This window comes from Leopardus geoffroyi, chromosome B2 (genome assembly GCF_018350155.1).
Source record: "Leopardus geoffroyi isolate Oge1 chromosome B2, O.geoffroyi_Oge1_pat1.0, whole genome shotgun sequence".
NCBI lineage: Eukaryota > Metazoa > Chordata > Mammalia > Carnivora > Felidae > Leopardus > Leopardus geoffroyi.
The window spans coordinates 143,492,043-143,514,308 of NC_059332.1; the positions used below are offsets into that span (position 1 = coordinate 143,492,043).

At 44.3% G+C, this 22,266-nt stretch overlaps 1 protein-coding gene across 1 annotated transcript in view; it reads left to right on the forward strand.

Annotated features, from left to right (window-relative positions):
- Nucleotides 1–17,042: 17,042 nt before the first annotated feature.
- FNDC1 (fibronectin type III domain containing 1) overlaps nt 17,043–22,266 on the forward strand; it is a 107,070-nt gene continuing 101,846 nt past the window's right edge. Inside the window, exon 1 of the mRNA XM_045500189.1 lies at nt 17,043–17,334. Within this exon, the coding sequence (XP_045356145.1) occupies nt 17,226–17,334 (109 nt within the window). The 5' untranslated portion in view covers nt 17,043–17,225. The remainder of the gene's footprint in view (nt 17,335–22,266) is intronic.

The following is a 22,266-nucleotide window of genomic DNA, read 5'->3' on the forward strand; positions in this document are numbered from 1 at the left end:
GCAGCCCCGTGGTTTGGAGCATGCGCAACTTTTATGGGCTCGGGGAGGCTCTGCAACGCAGGTGTTTTCTTGCAGAAAGCCTCTACTATCTTAGACTTTCAGGGAAGTAAAAGAGTTGGTTAAAACAATAAATGAGGAAAAACGCTAAGCAAAATCACACCCTCCTTTTATGCTTTGCTTTGACTTGCTTCACTTTTAAGCTTGCCCAAGGCCAAGTAATCCCCAATTTAAGGCTGGTTAGAACTAATCAGAAGAGCTTTGTTTAACAAAGCAGAGGGAGATCAGCCCTTTAAAAGCAAAACATTCAAAGGCATTAATTTTTATGCACATAAATGCATCCTATTTACTGAGTCCCTGATATGGCCCAGAGCTGAGGTGGCCCCTTGACTTCCTCCAGATAAACGAGGGTGGGAGACCTGTTTGCCCAGCTGGTTACTGCTTCTCTTTCCTTCATGGTAACTTTTGGAATGGAAAATGGATACTTCAGAACCTGGCTTCTTAAGGGACTTCTGTCACCAGTTTATTTTCCTATTTGTAATATGGGGAGAATGGCATTTGCCTTTCTAATTATTAAGGCAATAGAAAATAGGTGAATCCTTTCAAAGACTTTGACTTGCATAGAATATTACTCGAGAAAATGAATCCTTTTCTGATAACATTGAGGACGAAACTGACAATAGTGTTGAGAAACCCCTTGTACTGGTCAGGATTTGGTCAGAGAAGCAGGACGACCGGGAGAGAAAATATCATTCCTGTCTATCTGTCTGTCTGCCAGTTATTCCTAGCAATCCTCTAACACTCCATAGCAATTAATATTTAATGAATAAAGTGTCTCTACATTCACTCAGGCCTTCTTTTAAAGTTCTAAATACAGATGTATAGTTTTCCATATGTTGGCCTCATTGAAGTTATTCTAAGGTAATTTATGACTTGATTGCTTTATAAATGGACTCTTTTATATTTTGATCTGTAATAGATTTTTGCTGGTCTGCATGGGAGAACCATACATGGCTATTTACCACATATTCTTACATCCATCACTTTCCTTACCGTTTTAGCTTGTTAGGTTGCTGTTCATCTGATTTTTTCCTTTGCTTTTTCTTTTTCATCATGAAAGTATACAAGGTTTTGATTGCTCAGGACAGAGTTGAATGAGCTTCATAAATTTTGAGAGTTTGGTTAGACAAAAACATTCTATCAAGCACCCACAAATTGTGGGAAAACTCTGTTACAGGCTATCGAGTCAAAGATGAAGAAAAGGCTCTTCTTGTCCTCAGAAATTCATAGCAGTAGTCTTAAAGTCTGGATTATTTGCATTTTACTGAAATGAAGTGTCCCCTGTGTATATTTGGAACGACATCCCTCGGGGATGTTTTTGCAGCTGGACTCAGCAGCCTTTAGAGAAGCTGACCATTCTGTTCATTAAAGCACCTTTACTTCTTCTTTGCATTTGGAATATTTTCCTTAAATTACATTTCTCTCTTTTGCAAGGACCGAAGATTGAGCGTACCGTAGTTTGTGGTAATTGGCATTGCTGGTTATCTGATGTCTCAGAAGTGCTTCTGCGTCTCTGGTAGAGTTCTGACTAATCTTGAAAAAAAATTTTTTTAAATGTTTGTTCATTTTTGAGAGAGGGGGAGGGGCAGAGAGGGAGACACAGAATCCCAAGCAGGCTTCAGGCTCTGAGCTGTCAGCGCAGAGCCCAACATGGGGCTCGAACTCACTAACTGTGAGATCATGACCTGAGCTGATGTTGGATGCTTAATGGACTGAGAGCCCTGGGCGCCCCAAATTTTGACTAATCTTGACTCTAAATTTTAGCCAAATGAAATCTGACTACAATGATATTTCCTATACTTTGGCTCCAAGTATTTAACTTCTTTTTGAAACCAAAGTGGATTTAAAAAATTCTCTTTCTGTCTTTAGTTATGTCACCTAACTCTGCAAGTACTGGTAATACCTGTCACTTGAAGAAGCCAAAAATTGTCACAATTGTGTGAGCGCCTGTGCTTCAGTCTCTGGCTTTGGGTAAATGACAGAAACTCTTTCCTTGATTTCTCATGCACATAAATGATCATAATTTCAGAGGCGTCAGATTAATATCTCAAATGACAACTCTTATTTTTCATATTGTTAAAACATTCTATCTCTTGGATTTTTTAGAAATAAAAGCACACAGGGTGCCTGGGTGGCTCCGTCAGTTGGGTGTCCAACTTCGGCTCAGGTCATGATCTCGCGGTCTGTGGGTTCGAGCCCCGTGTCGGGCTCTGTGCTGACAGCTCGGAGCCTGGACCCTGCTTCGGATTCTGTGTCTTCCTCTCTCTCTGCCGCTCCCCTGCTCATGCTCTCTCTCTCTCTCTCTCTCAAAAATAAATAAACATTAAAAATTTTTTAAAAAAAGAAAGAAAAGCATGCATTTATTCTGAAATATGTGAAGAAATGATTTTAGAACAACATGAGTATTTGTGATTAAAAACAAGGTCCTGAGGTTTCTGTGATGGATTCTGCTGGTTCAAATCCCCACAGGAGTCCATGTGGAAATATGTGCTCCTTACCTTTCAAGAAACAGAACTCTGCATTAGTCAAAGTAACCTCCTTGCTTTAGCAAACAACCCCAACGTTTCAATGATTTACTATAATCAGATGTATTTGTTCATATCAGAGTGTAATGCAGGTTGGGGTGGGGTTGTTCTGGGACCTGGGGTCCTCCTTCCTATCAGCTCAGCCATCTCCAAGGGCTTCCGAGTCACCTGCCAGATTCACTCCATCCTCCAGCTGACAACCAGAGAGAGTGTGGGGCATCCTGTGGGACGTTTTAGGGGCCAAGACTTGGGGTCATGTCTGTCACTTTTATCTATTCTCTGCTGGCCGGAATGCAGTCACTTTGCCCCACTGAACTAACTGCAAGGGGTCTAAGAAGTACAGGGCATGACACAAAACTAGGTGTGCGAGTTCCCCATGGCTTGGGTAACACGTGACCACAGTCTTAGGACTTGAAACAGCGCAGACTTTTATCTTATCGTTCTGGAGATCAGAAGTCCAAAATGGGTCTAATGGAGCCAACTTCAAGGTTGGGCGTGTTCCTTCTGGAGCCTCGAGAGGTGAATCAGTTCCTTGTCTTTTTCAGCTTCTAGAGGATGCCTGTGCCTTCGTTTGTGGTCGCCTCCTGTTCTCTGACTCTCCTGTTACTTTCCTCTTGTACCCTTTATTTTTTTGTTTATTTTTTTTTTCAACGTTTATTTATTTTTGGGACAGAGAGAGACAGAGCATGAACGGGGGAGGGGCAGAGAGAGAGGGAGACACAGAATCGGAAACAGGCTCCAGGCTCTGAGCCATCAGCCCAGAGCCTGACGCGGGGCTCGAACTCACGGACCACGAGATCGTGACCTGGCTGAAGTCGGACGCTTAACCGACTGCGCCACCCAGGCGCCCCTCCTCTTGTACCCTTTAAAGACCTTGTGATTACACGGGACCCAACTAGATGGTACAGAATGATTTCCCCATCTCAGGAACTTTAATCACATCTATAAGGCCTCTTGCTTGCTAAGGTAACATGTTCACAGCTCGCAGAGATTAGAATGTGGACAGATATCTTGGGGGTGGTGATTCTGCTCCTGCAAGGGGTGAGTTCTGGCTGTTTCTGTCACACTCCCACACTCTACAGTGGCCTGTGCTTGACTCTGGCTATTGCTGGAGTTCACTTAGCTCTAAGTGGGAATAAGCCCTTACTGAGTAACACAGGTTACAGGGCATGAGACACATCGCAGGGTAGCATCTCCAGTGCTGACTCTGTTCCATCTATGGTCTGAAATCATGCAGTTGTGACTATAACTACTCAAGGTATTTTTTCCTTTTTAAAACATTACCAAAAGAACACATCGATATTTGGTTGTTATAGAAAATTCAAAATGCAGAATACAGAGGGGCTCCTGGGTGGCTCAGTTGGCTAAGCATCCGACTTCGGCTCAGGTCGGATCTCGCGGTTCATGAGTTTGAGCCCCACGTCAGGCTCTGTGCTGACAGCTCGGAGCCTGAAGCCTGCTTGAGATTCTGTGTCTCCCTCTCTCTCTGCTTCTCCCCTGCTTGTGCTCTGTCTCTCTCTCAAAAATAAACATTAAAAAAATTTTAAACGCCGATTACAGAACTAGAAAGAATAAAAGGCAAAAGTCATCTTTCACTTCTCTCTCCATAGATAACTGCTGGTGACATTCTGGAAGGTGTTTCTGCATGGCTTCCGTTTGTCCTCCTAATCTGTTCCCCACCCTTCTCCACCCTAGGCTACCCTGCAGCTGGGAGGCTGACCCACACCAGACTGCATGAATGACCCCTTGCTCTCTGGCCTCTCACTGGCCTTGGCCACAGGGAGACACTAGCAGGAGATGGGAGGTGGAGAGGAGTGATGTCAAGGTATTTATTCCCTCTTATTCCCTATTGAGTTATCATGAATTGGTTGCATCCCCACCAAAAGCCAAAGTGACCTTTTCTTTCTTTTTTAAAATGTATGTTTATTTATTTAGACGGGGGTGGGGGGGGGTGGGTAGAGAACTTGAGCAGGAAGGGGCAGAGAGAGGGAGAGAGAGAATCCCAAGCAGGTTCCATGCTGTCAGCTCAGAGCCCAACATGGGGCTCGATGTCATGAACCTGTGAGATCATGACCTGAGCTGAAATCAAGAATCAGACGTTTAACAGGCTCACTGCCCCCAGGGGCCCCCAAAGTGCCAAAGCTTTTCCATAAAGCCCCCTTCTCCAGGTTATATCAGACTTGGGGCTTATAATGCTTCTGTGTTCTTGGTAGTCCTGGGCACTGCACTAAACCTCATCCCCCCCCACCGAATTCCACCTGTACTTTAATCAAATTCTTCTCACATTATCCAGTTTTAATGCCAGGACCCTGATAGATACAGTGTGTGTCCTTCCACATCTTGCTATGACTTTACGCACAGACACATGCTCACAGGCATGAGTAATAAGATGGTAAACTGGATTAAGGTGTGTGTGGGTGGGGGTGTGTGGGTGTGAGAGGAGACAGAGATAGAAACAGAGAGACAGACCTAGGACAAGGCGAGGGGTGGGGGGTGGTATTTGCAATATACCGCTATGCAGATATTTGAAAATTGGTGGTCAGGAACTGGTTGAAAGGCTCACATGAAGGGTATGTGAGGTCATTGGTAGGGTTAGGTCATTGCAGATTAGAGAGAACTTGTTGGGAGGATTGCTTTGAAAATATGTAACTCCAGGGGCACCTGGGGGTCTCAGTCGGTTAAGTGTCCGACTTCTGCTCATGGTCATGGGTTCAAGCCCCATGTCAGGTTGTGTGCTGACAGCTCAGAGCCTGGAGCCTGCTTCAGATTCTGTGTCTCCCTCTCTCTCTGCCCCTCTCCACTCATGTTCTGTCTCTCTTTCTCAAAAATAAGTAAAAACATTAAAAAGAAAAAGAAAGCTGTAAGTCCAGTTACTCTGAGTATCAATCCTATCTCCTATGGGTGGGAGCAGAGAGGTGATTCCCCTTTATCTCAAGCTAACGGGAGCTTTACTGGGGCCCTTCTGAATAAGGGGCCGGCCTCTGACACACAGCTAAGGATCAGAAGATGAGGCTTTTTCTCTCAGCCAGAGGCAGCCGCGTAGATGAACTGGGTGCTCTGCGTGTGTCTGGAGATGGCAGGTGGGGAGAGGGGGACGTGGGTTTATGAGTGTTTCTCACGAACCAGATGTGGGCCATATGGGAGAGAGAACTGGCCATTTTATTTTTTATTTTTTTAAAAATACTTATTTTGGGGAGAGCACAAGCTGGGGAGGAGCAGAGAGAGGAGAAAAGAGAATCTGAAGCCGGCTCTGCAGACAGCAGTGAACCCAATGTGGGGCTTGAACTCACAAACCAACCGCAAAAGCATGATCCGAGCCAAAGATGGACGCTCAGCTGACTGAGCCACCCAGGCGCCCAAGAACTGGCCATTGTAAATAGTGTCCAAGAGGGCTCCTAGAGGGGCAGTGGGTGTCAACCAAGTGAATCCATGTGGCCCTGGCACCCAGAAGAGAGAGTGATGCCAGCCTACAAGATCCCCGTTGGGCAAGAATTATCTGCTTCCGAACCCGGAGGGGTCAGAATCCTTTAGCAAGCTGAGAGTTGGAAAACTGTAAGGAAGGAAAACAGAAGAAGCAGCCTTCAAGGTCTGCAGGCTTCCAGGTTCCATGGGCTCAGATTGGGAGGGCTGGGAGAAAATCTAATTTAAGTCAATTCTGGTATTTTTATTATTATACGGGATTAGGCATCTTTCGTTGCTGAGTTGACACTGTGTTTATGACTTAAAACAACCATAGGATTTGTTAATTACCTATGACTTCACAGAAGCCATGACCCTGCCTGAGCTTCTCCCCTAGAGAATGAACTTTTCCCACCATATGTATGTTAAAGGACCAGTGGAAGACAAAAATAGGGAAGTTTTATGAGTCTTTCCTGTTCCATAGATGTCTTTTAAAATCTTATGTGATCCTCTTCTGGTACTTCCTTGATTCACTTAGGGACGTCCCTTAGAGATCTTCCTGTGTCCTATAACTTCACTGACCTCAGTGACAACCTAGAATTCCAGTCCGGATGTACAATACTTTATTTAACTACTCCCTTATTAATGAGCATTGCTATCATTTTTATTCTTTACCATTAAGAAACATTTTTCACCACCTGTGTGATGTAGAAAAATAGATTCTCTGGATAGATTCACTGATAGGCAGGTGTTGTTGCAGAGAGATTGGCCACATGCTGCTTTTATCTACCTGTCTGCCATTCTCCTTCTTTCTGACAACAGCACCTCCATTTTCCTTTGGGGGAAAGGGAGATGTAATAAGAAAGCATCTCAAATTTTGGTCTTCTGCTGTGCTTTTATTTTTTATAATTTTTAAAAAGGTTTATATATTTATTTCAAGAGAGCAAGAGCAGGGGTGGGGCAGAGAGAGAGGGAGAGAGAATTCCAAGCAGGCTGTGCACTGTCAGTGCATGCGAGGCTTGATCTCACGAAGTGTGAGATCGTGACCTGAGCCTAAACCAAGAGTCAGATGCTTAACTGACTGAGCCACCCAGATGCCCTCCCACCTCGCTGTGCTTTTTTAAAGCAAATACAAAGTGGGGCCAGTGCTGCCCCTTCCTGGAGAAGAAACTCTGCATCCCACCCTCTTGTGGAGAAGGGGAGTCATGTGATCTAAGCCACTCCATACTCCCTCCTGGAACTTGATTCTTCAACAGAGTGACACAAAATTGGAAAATGGTTGGGGATGATTTGTCCTGAAAGGGGTGCCTTAAAGAAGCTGGCCAAATGTTTCTACCCTTAGACCTCCTGAGTCCTATTTTTCTTGAGACCTTCTTATTCAGCCTTTTGTTCAATCAGGTGAACTCTTTATTCTATAAACAATGTTTTATTATTATTATTATTACCTAATTTCTCACAAGCATGTCTCTATTGTTTGCAAATGATATAAGGTATGTTTCCATTTAATATTTTGGCAATTATCTCTAGTTGCCCTCCAATCTGAGGTAGCAGCTTACACTTCCACCAACAGTTGGAAGCTTCTGGATTTCATTCTATTTCGATTTGCTTTAAGCAGTTCTGTGGTGGTATGCACACAGAGTCTCTTTTTATTCAATTTTCCTGATACAAGACTACTTTGATTTCCTAATAGAGCAATTCTATTTCTAAATGAGCAAAATGGTATTTGCTGCAAGGGGTTGGCCAACAAATAAGTCATTTATTATTTATTAATAACTCATTTACTGTTGCTAGAATACAACTGGCTTGTATTTAACTCACCAGAAGTATAGTTGATGAAATGGCCCAGTGTCAAATTAATTTTATTTATAAGTGGAGTGATTCACAAGGACATGAGCCACAAACTTGGACTTCAAGTGTTCCAAAACTGAGTATTCTCACATGATCACCTTAGCAACCGTAAAATAATGACATAATCGTCAAATACCAGAAAAAAGAACAGTCAAGCATGCTACAAAAAGATCCTCTAATTAACATCATGTTTGCCAATTACTTTATTCTTACTGAAATATGTATCAGAAAAACAAGCTGTGGAGGTAGAATAATTTGTGATTTGAGTTGAAGACATATGAAAAAAAAAATCAGATTCTCCAACTAGGAAAATACGATCATTAAAAACAATACATGTACAGTTCATTGCCCTGTGTGAAGAGAAATATCTAGGTTATTTATGCACATTGGAAATCATAAATAAAAATGAGTAGTAGTCAACACTCAATCACCAAGAATTGTATGTACCAGGAAGAGTATGGAGAAACAGAATCATGTCCACCACCAACTTCTTGAAATATTTCTTGCATCATGAAGAAGGGGAAAAAATGCACACGTTTGACTTTAATCCCCTCTCCTCTGTCCACTTACTTTTGTTGCCTTTCAGATAAGAATAGAAAATGTCTAGAGGAGAGAGAATTATAATGTTGGAACAGGAGCTTTGCAAGATTTTATATAGGAGCCAGAGTGCTATTCAAAATATTTGATAGCCAGGATGGCAATGTAAATTAATATATAAAGCAACATCAAATCAGTTACCACCATGTGCCTTATAGAATCTGAGAAAGGAAGAGTGCTTAAGTAAACAAATTTGGGTTGTTTTGTTACTCAGATATGTGGAAAAGATTGTCTTTTGTGTGCCAAGTAGTACAACTGACAGGCAGAGAAATTGCCAAGTGCCTGAAATAAAAGCTAATTTTCAAGTCTGCCAGTATGGTGGGCTGATGGGAGTGGGCATTCCATGCTTCTCCTGTTTCACAGTTAAGAAAGGCATTGCTGGGGGCGCCTGGGTGGCGCAGTCGGTTAAGCGTCCGACTTCAGCCAGGTCGCGATCTCGCGGTCCGTGAGTTCGAGCCCCACGTCGGGCTCTGGGCTGATGGCTCAGAGCCTGGAGCCTGTTTCTGATTCTGTGTCTCCCTCTCTCTCTGCCCCTCCCCCGTTCATGCTCTGTCTCTCTCTGTCCCAAAAATAAATAAACGTTGAAAAAAAAAATTTTAAAAGAAAGGCATTGCTGTACGGAGGTTCTTTATAGATATTATTCATCAGTTTATGGAATCTCCCATTTGTTTTGAGTTTCTTAAATTTTTTTTAACCTAAAGGCATGATGAATTTTATCTAATACTTGTTAGTCAAACGAGAAGACCATATGGTGTTTCTCCTCTAATTTATTAATGTGGTTAGTTAAATTTATTCTGATGTTAAACCTTCCACAAATTGCTGGGATAGAGCAAATCTGGACAAGATATATTTTTGTTTTTATACTTGGCTGGATTTGATTTGTTATGCTGTTTAGGATTTTTGTATCAATGTTTAACAGTTAAATTGTCTGTAATTTTCTTTCATCATATCATCTTTATCTAGTTTTGGCATTGAGGCTCTGTTAACCTCATAGAATGTTACTGGGGCAGTACTCTCTCGTTTCCATCATCTAGAAGATTGGAATGATCTTTCTTTGAAAGTTATGTAGCATTTGCTTGCAAAATTGGCTGAACCTGCTATTTTCTTCTGGGGAAGATACTTAACTACAGATTAAATTTCTTTAAAAAAATTTTTTTAAAATATTTATTTTGAGACAGAGAGAGAGAGAAGTGCACGTGCATGAGTGTGAATGAGTGGGGTAGGGGCAGAGAGAGAGGGAGAGTATGCATCCCAAGCAGGCTCCATGCCCAGCTTGGAGCCCAGTTTAGGGCTCAATCCCATGACTGTGAGATCACCACCTGAGCTGATATCAAGAGTTTGTCGCTCAACCAACTGAGCCACTCAGGCGCCCCCCCAGATTAAATTTCTTTAATAATTGGAGGACCATTTAGGCCTTCTCTTTCTTCTTGAGTCAAGTTTAGTAAGTTATAATTTTTCCAGGAATTTATTTCATAGTAGTTTTCAAGTTGATTAACATTATATTGATGAGCAGATCAAATAATAATGATGAGCAAACAATTATGATAATCCATAGTATTCTTTTCCTTTTAATTTCTGCTCTTTGTGTAGTTATAACTTCTTTTTATTCCCATTACTCTTTATTTGTGACTTCTTTCCCTTTTTCTTGATAAATCTCACTGAATATTTGGTTATTAGTCTTTTATAAAAACCAAATGCTTTTTGATTATACTCTCTGTTGTACCTTTGTTGCTTTTCCTTAATGTCTACTCAGTTCTTTAAAAATTTTTTTTTTAATGTTTTTATTTATTTTTGAGAGACAGAGGGAGACAGAGTGTGAGCATGGGAGGGGCAGAGAGAGAGAAACACACACACAGAATCTGAAGAGGCTTCAGGCTCTGAGCTGTCAGCACAGACCCCAATGCGGGGCTTGAACTCACAAGCCTTGAGATCATGACCTGAGCCGAAGTTGGACACTTAACCGACTGAGCCACCCAGGCAACCCTCTTCTCATTTCTTTAACTTCTCTTCTAAAGAGTTTATTCTTTTGTTCTCCTAACTTCTAAATTGGACATTCACCTTATTTTCAATGTTATAATTTTAAATACAAGTGTTTAAAGCTATATATTTTCTAGTTTTGCAATATCCTACAAGTTATGATATGCTAAAATGTATTATTGTGCAAGTTCTGAGCATTTAAAAGTTTCTATTATTCACATTTTTTATGCATCTACTATTTTATCTGATTTATATACCCATAATCGAGAAAGGAATGTTGCAATCTCTCCTGTTGTTTAGAAATTACACACTCAATTTAAAAAGTTATACACTCTATAATTTTTAGTTGTTACTCTTAAAATTTTGCCGTACTTATTTCAAACACTCAAAGTTAATTTCCAAAAATTTTCCCTGAACAATACAAGTTGATTTTAAAACTCTTAACAATGATCACCCCAAACTGGATTTCTTGTGTCTGTGTGTGTGTGTGCATGTGCGTGTGTGTGTGTGTGTGTGAGAGATCCAGTATTTTAGTTTTCTTCTTTTTAACTCCAGGATTAGACATTATTTTGATTATGTTACCCAACTGGTGTTTGTTTAGATTTCCTACATATTTCCAGATTCCTTTGCCCACCATTCCTCCTTGCGTCCCAGACCATTGTTATGAGGTCTTCTTTGCTTCTTGAATACTTTTAGAAGTTTATGTAGTAAAACCTGTAGGTAGTAAGTACTCTCAAATTCTATTTATCTGAAAATGGCTTTATTTTACCAAATTCTTGAAAGATAATTTTTCAGGGTATGTAATTCTAAATTTACAGTTATTTTTTTCTCAAAGTCTGAAGATATTATACTACTATCTTCAACCTCCTGTTGTTGAGAAGATTGTTGTTAACTTAGTCCTTTTGTAGACGTTCTCTCATCTATTTTTGGGTGTGTTTAATCATTGCTTTACATTCTGTGTTCTCAGAGTTGCCATCATATAAGGTGTGAATTTCACTGTATTTATCTAGCTTTGCATTTACTCTGCTTCTTATATCAGTGGATTTATAATTTTCATTAATTCACAAGTAACTTTCTTTTAATATTGTTTCTTCTCTATTCTGTCTACTCTTTTCTTTTGGGACTTTGATTGGATAGATGCTACATATTTCTTTTCTTATACCTTTTTCTTTCTTCATATTTTCCATCTTCTTTTACCTCTATTTTACAATTTTGGCAATTTCTTCTGACTTGTCATCCAGTTACCTAATTTTCTTTTTCGCCGTGTCTACTCTTTTTAACCGTTCACTGAATTTTTATCGTCCATGGTAACATTTTTCATTTATAAGTTGTTTTGGCTGTTGTTCAAACTATTATTTATTTTTTATTCCATTATTATTTCTTTAAACATGTCATGTATAATTATGTCATATTTTGAGTCTAATAATTCTAATATCTAAAACACTTGGGAGCCCAAATCTTGTTTCTTCTGATTATTATCATAGTGCTTTTTTTTCCCTCTGAGGATTTGTGATCTCCTATTTTATTGACCTTAAACTGTGGAAATCATGAGTCCTAAAAATGAGGATGCTTTCCTCTGAAGAGGTTTTGTGTTTGCTTCTGCCAGGGACAGAAGATATCTCTGACCTAGGACACTCAGGAGTCCAGGCTGATGTTGGGTTTGAGGGTGCTCAGATTCAGTCTCTGACTTGTGGTGAGCCCAAAGATTAATGATGGGGCCCCTTAAACACCTTCCTATCACACATCTACCATGTTCTGTTAGTTCTACCTCCCAGTATCCTGTCTATGAATGCATTTCATTCATCCTCTAGTCCAGCCAACCTGAACTTCTCAGAACTCTCTTTTTCCTTCCTCATGCTGGTCTTTCTGGTGAGAAGGTCCTGTCATCACTGTTTCCACTTGCAATATCTTTCTTTCAACGTCTGGCTCAAATGCCGACTCTTCCAAGACACCTTTCATTGTCTCCTCAGCTGAGCAAGCTCATGTTTCCTGTGCATTAAGCATCACATAAGCACACACACACAGATGTACACACACAGATGCACACACACAGATGCACACACACACAGATGTACACACACAGATGCACACACACAGAGATGCACACACGCAGATGCACACATGCACATGCACACACACAGATGCACACACACACACCCACCAATTCCCCGTATATTTGCACAAAAGAGAACTTGCCTTGGCAAAAGGAAACTTGTTTCAGGCAATGATGGATTTACAGAAATGTCACTACCACGTCTCTCCTCCTGCACCTTCCAAACCCTGAGAAGGTAAATGATGTAATATCGAGGTCTTGTGTAAGGATTGCTCGCCATTTGGATGATAAAGAAGTGTGTCTGATAAATCTGTACTGGGTGTGGGACATGTAAAATGTACTTGTCTTTGTCCTCTCTGCTTTGATCCTGATGCTTCTGATGAAAATATAATAGACAAGAGGCATTTGAAGGTACCACGGCATTGTGGAAAAGATGTGCCCCTGGAGTCAGATGGTGTGGGTGGGACTCTCACCCTCAGCAGTCACTAGTGTGGGTAGACAAACCCCACAAACTCTCGGAGGCTTGGATTTCTCTCTGTAAAATCAGAGTGGTGGCTCTAAGATTATTGTGGGAATCAGAACAAAATAGATACCACTCAAGAAAAGTTGGGGGAAGCATTATGTTATTATTTTACTGCAATCTCCATCTTTTTTCTCCCATGTCAAGGTGAAGTCTACTTGCTTACCTCTATTTTCTTTTTTCTTTGCCCCTTCGCCTCTGTTAATGGCATCCTAGAGACTGACGCTCTCCGGTTCTGTTGTGCCTGGACCAAGTGATCTCTCAGTCACTGCAAGTGCTGTGAGTACTCCCTTCCTTTCATTCTACGTGATGGAGAGTCTTCTAAAAGCTGTGTGCACATCACCATCATGGAATGGGGATTATACAGTTTCCTGATGCCGTCACAGCATACAGATATATTCAGGTGTGCTGCTTAAAAAGGAAATTAAAGAGCCATGTGAGCCAAACATGGATGAAAGATTGGATGAGACTGGATGTCAGATGATGGTATGAGACATGCACTTTCTTTTTTTATTTTTTTATTAAAATTTTTTTTTAACGTTTATTTATTATTGAGAGACAGAGAGACACAGAGCATGAGCAGGGGAGGGGTAGAGAGAGGGGGCGACACAGAATCCGAAGCAGGCTCCAGGCTCCGAGCCATCAGCACAGAGCCCAACGCGGAGCTCGAACTCACAAACTGCGAGATCATGACCTGAGCCGAAGTCGGTCACTTAACCAACTGAGCCACTCAGGTGCCCTTTTATAATTTAAAAAAACATTAAAAAAATTTTTTTTTAACGTTTATTTATTTTTGAGACAGAGAGAGACAGAGCATGAACAGGGGAGGGGCAGAGAGAGAGGGAGACACAGAATCTGAAACAGGCTCCAGGCTCTGAGCTGTCAGCACAGAGCCCGATGCGGGGCTCGAACTCACAGACCGTGAGATCATGACCCGAGCCAAAGTCAGACGCTTAACCGACCAAGCCACCCAGGCGCCCCAAAACGTTTTTTTTTTTAACGTGAGACATGCACTCTCAAAACTATACTGGATGGGCATTGGAACCTGGTTTCCATTTACCCACATGAGAATAGCATTTTAATCTACCCACCACATTGGAACACCATGACAATGTGTATGGTGAGTGTTGAGATCTTTGAATGTATGGCTATTTAAAAAATAACTAGAACCAGACATAGTGATGTGGACACAGACAGATTCATAAACCTGGAAATAAACCATAGAAACAGCCTGGAGGCCAGCTAGGAAAGGGTCACAATTAAGTACTGATAATCTGTCTGGCCCAAGAGTGACATCTACTCTGTTTTTTTGTTTTTTGTTTCTTGTTGTTTTTGATAAACAAAATAGAAGCAACAACCAGGAGCTTAAGAAATTATGTGAAAAAAATAGAAAAGTCTATCAGGACAATAGTAAAATAAAGTGGAAGAAAACTTCAGGGAGCTTATATTTTTCAGGTGGTCACATTGAGGATAGGAGACTATGACCCTTAGATCAAACTTTTTTGAGATGTTTTAAACCTCAAGTTTGAAGTCTCCTTTTAGGACTTTTTACGATGAAACACACTCTCAAATTTGTCATCAAATCAGAATCCTGACTCATAAATGTTGATAACTGCATTTCATATCTAAGTCCCTGACTGTTCTGATCCAGTGGGAGGCCATTTTGCTCGTACTTGATTGTGAGATGACCCCATAAGGAAGTTGCTCTAATAAGTAACACGCTGGGAGGCAGGCGCATGCGCACAAGCATTTCACATGGAAGGAAGGAAGGTACTGGTCAGGACTCAGTGGTCACATGGGATGGAAATCCCACTCTGATTTAGCAAAAGGGAATTTTTGTCTCCCGGACCTTAGGAAGCACAGGGCTGGAGCTGGAGCCCAGAACTTGACATCTGCCTCACTCTTCTTCCCTGTTCAGTTATTCTCTGTGTGTTGACTTCATTCTGTCTTGGATGGTGCCCGTCAAAGCTGGAGCCAGAGACATAGGCACCTCTTGGCTGCTGTATCAGTTTCCTGTGGCTGCTGTCACAACTACCAACCTGTGGTTTTAAAACAACTGAAATGTCTGGGCGCCTGGTTGGCTCAGTCAGTTAAGTGTCCGACTTCAGCTCAGGGCCTGATCTTACGGTTCATAAGTTCAAACCCCAGGTCGGGCTCTGTGCTGACAGCTCAGAGCCTGGAGCCTGCTTCGGATTCTCTGTCTCCCTCTCTCTCTGCGCCTCCCCCACTCACACTCTGACTCTCTCAAAGATAAACATTAAACAAAAAAACCCTGATATGTATTCTCTCCCAGTTCCGGAGGCCAGAAGTCTGAAATTTGTTCCACTGGAGTCAAGGTGAGGGCCTCAAGGTGCAGGCAGGGTTGTGCTCCCTGCAGAGGCCCTCAGGGAGAATCTGTTCTTTGTCTCTTCCAGCTTCTTGTGACTGCCCCCTACCTCGGCTCATGGTGGCATTCCTCCCGTCTCTGCCTCTGTGTGCACATTGCCTTCTCTTCTGTGTATGTCAAACCTCCCCCCCGCCCCTTGTAACGGTGCATGTGATGGCATTTAGGGCTCACCAGATAACCCAGGATAATCTCTCCATCCCAAAATGCTGAACTTATTCACATATGCAACCCCCACCCCCATAAGGTAACATTCATGGATTCCAGGGAATTAGGGTATGGATATCTTTTAAGGGGCCATATTTCAGCCTTCCACAGCTACCATCCTTCAACATCCATGAATGACTGGAGAAAGACTTTACCACCAGCTCCAGTTAGAAAATGCGGACTTTGATCCTGCTTGGGCCACTGGGGATCCCGGACCACATGGGCTGGGGATAGGTCCCACTGCAATCACTTGATTGAGTGGGGGAAGGGGCTGCTATTCCCAAAAGAGCAGGAGGTGGGGGCTGCTGGGCCCACAAGAGCCACAGCTCCATTACATGGCTTATGGAGGAAACACTGCAATACTGTGGAGTAATGGAAGAAAGTGTGTATTTAAACATGAAAATGCTTGCAAACTCCAAGAGCTCTGGGAGCACACACAGCTCGCAGGATGAATGAAGAAGGAACCTTCACTGTGAACCAGGAGAAGGCTTTCCGGAAGGAAGGCCGAAGGAATTTCGGATTTCATAGATGATCACTGGGCAAGAGGCACCAGCCAAGGTTAAGGGCATGGATGCATTGTCGCTTTGTTTCAGAAAAGAGATGCTGTATTTCTCTTTTTCATCAGTCTACAATTCATTTTATAATCTTTTCCACTCTGCGGAAGGACACAAATCTGGTCTTGGGTTGTCCCGATGGAGAGCTGACTCAATGTTAGGTTGTGAGCTTTGGCGGGATCAGGTCTGCGACGAAACTGGGGGAGGGGTGACGACAGCACCCTGCGCCCCAACCTGGGCCCGCCTGATGCAGGTGACCCTGTCGCCTCCAGGGGCGCTCCCAGCCCTCTTGCAGGCGCGGCGAGGCTTCCGAAGGGCGAGGGCTGACTACAGACAGGTGGGAGTCTAATAGGCCCAGGGGCACGCTAATAGATACTGGAGGAAGCAAGTCCAGCCAAGTCCTCGGGCTGGATGCCCTCCTTTGAGACGAGTTGACGCGCTCCACAGAAACGACAGCCAGGGGCAGCAGTGTCTAGGGACATTAAAGCCCCCTCTCCTGGGCGCGCGGGCTGTGGGAAGGCCCGGGCGAGCCGCAGGCAAGACCGCAATGTGCAGATAGAGGTGAAGGGGCCTGGCTCCAGTCTCCAGCGTTGAAACCAGGGTGTTTGTTTAAGGGATCATCACAGGGCACTCACTCTTGGGCTTGACAAGCGATTGGACGCGATGAGGCATTTCCCGAGCCAGAAAACGAGACAGGTTAGACAATGGGAGGAACGTCCCAGGCCACTTCGCCCGGCACCGAAATCACCGAATTTTCAGAACCGCCAAGCGGGGTGCCGGGGCGCTCCGGCAGCCCGAACCCAGGCGCGGCACCCAGTGCCCCGCCCGCCTGGCCCCGCCGCCCCGCCGCCCCGCCGCCGGCAGGGGGCGCCCGCTCGCGGCTAAAAGGCACGGCCGGCGGCCGGCGGCCTCAGTACGCGGCGCGGCGGCCGGTGCGCGGGCGGAGCGACCAGCGCTGGGCCAGGGCGCCGCGGACACGGCGCAGAGCGCGCACTCCCATACGGACGGCGGGGACCCGACGGCTGCGCCCCCGCGCTCCCCGACTCCGGCCCAGAGCTCACCGGCCAGCCCGCCCGCCCAGCCCGCCGCGCACCCCGGGCTCCCGATGGCGCCCGAGGCCGGGGCGGCCCCGCGCGCGCGGTGCCCGCTGCCCTGGGCGGCGCTGCTGCTCCTGGCGGCGCTGCTGCCCGTCGTGTCCCCGGCGGGGGCTCCAGGTACGCGCAGTTCCGGGCTCGGCTGCCGGGCTCTCCGCGCCTCCTCGCCGCTTCTCTGTCCACCCTTCGCGCGTCACCCACCCTGCCTGTCGCTCCGGGGACCGCCGTCCCGCTCTGTGCTGTGCGTGTCAGTGTCACTAACCTGTGCGTCTTCATCGCTCGCGGGTCGGGGAGCGCGGTCTGGGCACTTGGCGCCGCGCGCGCGGGAGGTGGGCGCGGGGACACCGTTGGTACCCGGGGACCTCAGCGCTCTCGGTTTTGACTTTGCCGTCGAACGCGCAAAGTTCTGGAGACTCGAGTTCTGGAGGCTCGAGCAGTGTAACTTCCCGGAGAGATTCAGGCAAAGGGAAAAACCAAAAAAGAAAAAAGAGAGTGAAAAGCGACCCCTCGGTGGTGATGCTTTCCTTTGCCCAGAATTTCCCCGTGGGCATCTTTCTTTCCCCCAGTTCACCTGCCCCGAGGTAGGATTGCTCGTTGGAAGGTGGCATTTGACAGACCAGGGGGGAGGCAGGGAGAGGGAGGCAGGACTCTTCTAGAAGCGCACTCTTCTAAAAGCTGCGAGCTGTCCCGGGGCGGTCGGGTACCTCGGTGCCCAAGCGGCAGCCGCGCCCTGACGGAGGCCAGTACCTCCCGGTGAGAACTTTGGAGCTGGGAGAAGACATCGGTCTTGAGAGCGGAGAGAGAGGGAGAGTGGGGGAGCCGATCTGGGAGAAGCTCCCCCTTCCCCAAAGACTGAAGTTGGAGATGGGATGGTGATGTGAGCAGCGCTTTTGGGAAAATGCCCGCGGGCCGGTTGTCAGAGTTTCTGAACGTTTCCTGCAGAAAGAGATACGTTTGTGGTGGCGTTTTCACCCTTAAGCCTTTGGCGGCCCTTGTTCCCACCTCCCTGTGCAGGCATTTTCACACTTAAAGCGTGTGGCTTTTATTTATGCCATCAGTTTGCAGGAATCCAAGAAGTCCACATTTTTGTTTGAGACTGTTCACTCCTGGCTGGGTTATAAAAATTCAGATGTGACTCCAATGAGGGCTACTTGCTTTATGATGCTATTTAGTGTCCCCATAGCCCTTTTGTACAAGGGGAATGGGAGAATGTTGGGGGAGGGGTGTCGTGTTGTCGTTCCGTTCTTTTTGGTGGGTCCATCCTGCATAACGCTCGGGTTTATGTCGCATGCTGGGATGCCAGAGGCACGTCTTCATAAAAGGCAGTGCTAGTGGTGGGTTTTGTTTTCCTCTCTGTTAGCAATCTCTAGGAAAGCATTCACGGAATATGTGGTACAGTGGTTCACAAGAATACAACTATTTTAAAGCCTTTCAAATTCCCCACCTACAACCCATGGCTTTTTTTTTTTTTTTTCCTAAATTAAAATTTCTGAACGTTGAAAGAGTTTTTGTTTCAGAAAATGGGCTGGAGCTGGAAGTAATGCTGAACCGGCTTCGCGACGATTCCACCTTCATTCCTGTTAGATCCCGCTGCCACCTGCCCAATGGGTTACGTTTGAGTGCGTCTGGACTCGGGGTTGTTTGTGATAGCTTCAGAAATGCTTCTGTGTTCCGTGCTCTTCCTTCTCTTGCTTCTGCTCCGTAAATCCACTGAGCTGTGGAATGTGCAGCCTGGAATGCTTGCTGGCACTCTCTCTACTGTGTTGACGTGGGATTTGCAGTACAGTGATGATCAGACTAGAAGTGGACAAGCACATTTCGAAACGAATATTTACTGCATTGTAGGGAAATAGAAGAAGGAAAGAAACAGACATCATCTGCAGATAGCTCCCTGATGCTGTGAAAGAAATCTTGGGGCACATAATTTATTTCATCTGCTCCTCTGGAAGGCTTCCTGTCTGTCCTGCTGGACATAGCTCCAGTCACTTGCAGACTTGTATTCTGGGTCTGACAGCAAGGCCACGGGCGCACTGCTCCTGCTCTGGCTGAATCAGTGCATGGGCCCAGCAAGCTGCTTGAGTCAAGCCTCCCCCTACTCTCCAACCTTTGGGGGCCAGAATCCCTGTAATGAAATCACCCAGAGCCACTTTAAATGGCAAAGCATCACAGCTCAGAGGGGGCTCTCCTTAAAACAGAGGTGATTTGTGGGGCATGCTGAGGATCTATATAAACTCTTTAAGTTGGTGGCCAATTAATGTAAAACAAAATAAGCAGGCAATGCCTCCACCATCCATCCCATCCATAAACTAACATGCAACCCTTAAAATTATGATGGCACTTGCCAGTCTGATAGGATGCATTTCTCTAAAAATGAGGGGACACACACACTCACATACATTTACAGCAGTTCCCTCAGGGTGGTTATGGGTGACGTGACTTTGCTTCTTTAAAACTTAAATATCCTTTCAGGGACTCTGCAAGGTCAAAACTATTTTCAAAGTAATACGAAGATACTCTTTGTCTTTTTTTTTTTTTTTTTTTTTTTACCGTGTTGACATTTACAGCAAGGGTGAGAAGCTTGGTGAGTAAAACCACTGGTGCTTTAGTGTGAATCAAGGCAGTGGCACCAAATTGTACTCGTAGTCACTGAATTTTTTAGGCCTTTGAAGTGCAGTAAAGCTATGCCAGTTCCAATGAAGCATGTCCTGTGGCAACAGTAAAAATGATTCATTTTGCCAAATCTCTACCCTTGAATGCATGTCTTTTTAATATTGTGTGTGGAGGGAACAGGAAAGGGACATAAAGCAATTCTGCTAACTACCCAAGTTCATTGGTAATCCTGAAGAAAAGTTCTTGTGCGGTAGCTTGAGTTGGGAACTGAACTAGCTTCTTTTTTTCATGGCACGCCATATTTACCAGAAAGAATGACCACAGACAAACTTGGGTATTTGGCAGACATCTTCTCAAAAATGAACAAAGGGGCCTGCCACTTCTAATAGGATAACTGATTGAACTGATTGTATGTCTTGCTGGTGATAAAATTTCAACTTTCTAATGAAAGAATTTTGCCAAGTCATCTCTAACATCGATCGAAAGCTTCCTAATACTTAAAAACTTGTCTAATAATATTGATGGTGATATACATGAGTGTGATGTTTTAAATATTATCTTATAAAAATGTCTCAGCATACTGGGTGCCTGGGTGGCTCAGTTGGTTAAGCGTCTGACTCTTGATTTTTGGCTCAGGTCATGATCTCATGATCTCATGATCATGGTGTGTGGGTTCGAGCCCTGCGTTGGGCTCTGCGCTGACAGTGCGAAGCCTGCTTGGGATTCTCTCTCTCTCTGCCCCTCCCCTGCTCTGTCGTTCTCTCTCTCTTTCTGTCAAAATAAATAAATAAACTTAAAAAAAAGTCTCAGGATATGACCTGCATAACCAGGTGAACCAGTAAATCTAAGTGACTAATGCCGAGTGTTACAAAATCTTGCCTGGCTAAAAGATCCATCCAAAGTGCAAGATAGCCCAATGGATTTTTCATGTAACAAAATGTGAAAAATTCTTGAGATGGTTTCAGATTCTGTATCACAACTAACCTTTAAGAAACTGCTACTTGATGAGTTTTGGTGTAGTATCAAAGATTTTCCAAACTAACTCATAAGGCTTTTAAAATACTTTTCCAACTATAGATCTGTGTGAGGCTGGGTTTTTTTCAGGTTCTCCAACCAAAACAACATATTTCCATAGACTGAAGGCATAAGCAGATAAGAGATCCTGCTGTTTTCTATTAAAGAGATATGCTGAAGTGCAAAACAATGCCATTCGTCAATTACTTTTTGTATTGGAAAATGGTGATTTTTCATAAAATCCAGTTTTTTAATGCCAATATGAAATGGTTTACTGCTGCTATTTTAAAATGATTTAATACATGCACAGTAATTTCTGGTCAGTAGATAGCATCAGATAAAACCCACATAAATATAAATCTCTGTGAGAACCTCATTAATTTAAGAGTAGAAAGGAGGGGCGCCTGGGTGGCGCAGTGGGTTAAGTGTCCGACTTCAGCCAGGTCACGATCTCTCAGTCCGTGAGTTCGAGCCCCGCGTCAGGCTCTGGGCTGATGGCTCAGAGCCTGGAGCTTGTTTCCGATTCTGTGTCTCCCTCTCTCTCTGCCCCTCCCCCGTTCATGCTCTGTCTCTTTCTGTCCCAAAAATAAATAAACATTGAAAAAAAAAAAAAAGAGTAGAAAGGAATCCAGAGAACAGGAAGTTTGGCAACTGCTGGTGTAGACAAGGGGAGTAATTCCAAAATCAGGATGCCTGGGTCTGAGTCTCATGGTGTCATTCACATGCTGTGTGGCCTTGGGCCAGTTAGTCAGTCTCCACTAGTCCAACTGAATGGAAAGATACCTTCCATCTCCAGAAGCCCTCAGTGACTTTCTTGTGGCCCAACCTACACCCAGCTCTGTAGGGTTTCACTCCTTACTTCTGTCCTCTTTGAGAGGAGGAGGTGAAATACCCTTTCCTTTTATCTTGTGCATTGGAGCGCACCCAGATGAACTGTTTAATTCATCAACTGAACATGCAATTTGTTACTGTTGAATCAGAGGTTGTAAAAGAATTGCAGGGTGACAATTCCTGTCATTGGAAAATTATCCCTGGACAATTCCAGAGCATTGTCAATATGTCTAACCAAGGCTGTTCATATCTCTAGCTAAGTCATAAAGGCCCATTCCCTGAAAACAGGCAGGGGAGGGGGTGAGGAGTGTGTGTGTATGTGTGTGTGTGTGTGGGGGGGGGGGTAGTTGGTTTCCTACTTGCTGTTGTAACAGAGTACCACAAATTTAGTGGCATAAAAAAAACACAAATTCATTATCTTCTAGTTCTAGAAGTCAGAAGTCCAAAGTGGGTTTCATTGGGCTAAGATGAAGGGCCATGTTCCTTCTGTAGGCTCTTGGGGGGAATCTGATCCTTGTCTTTACAGCTTCTAGAAGTGCCCACATTCTTCTAGGGGCCCCTCCCAGCAGTCCCGTGACTCTGCCCCCACCCACACAT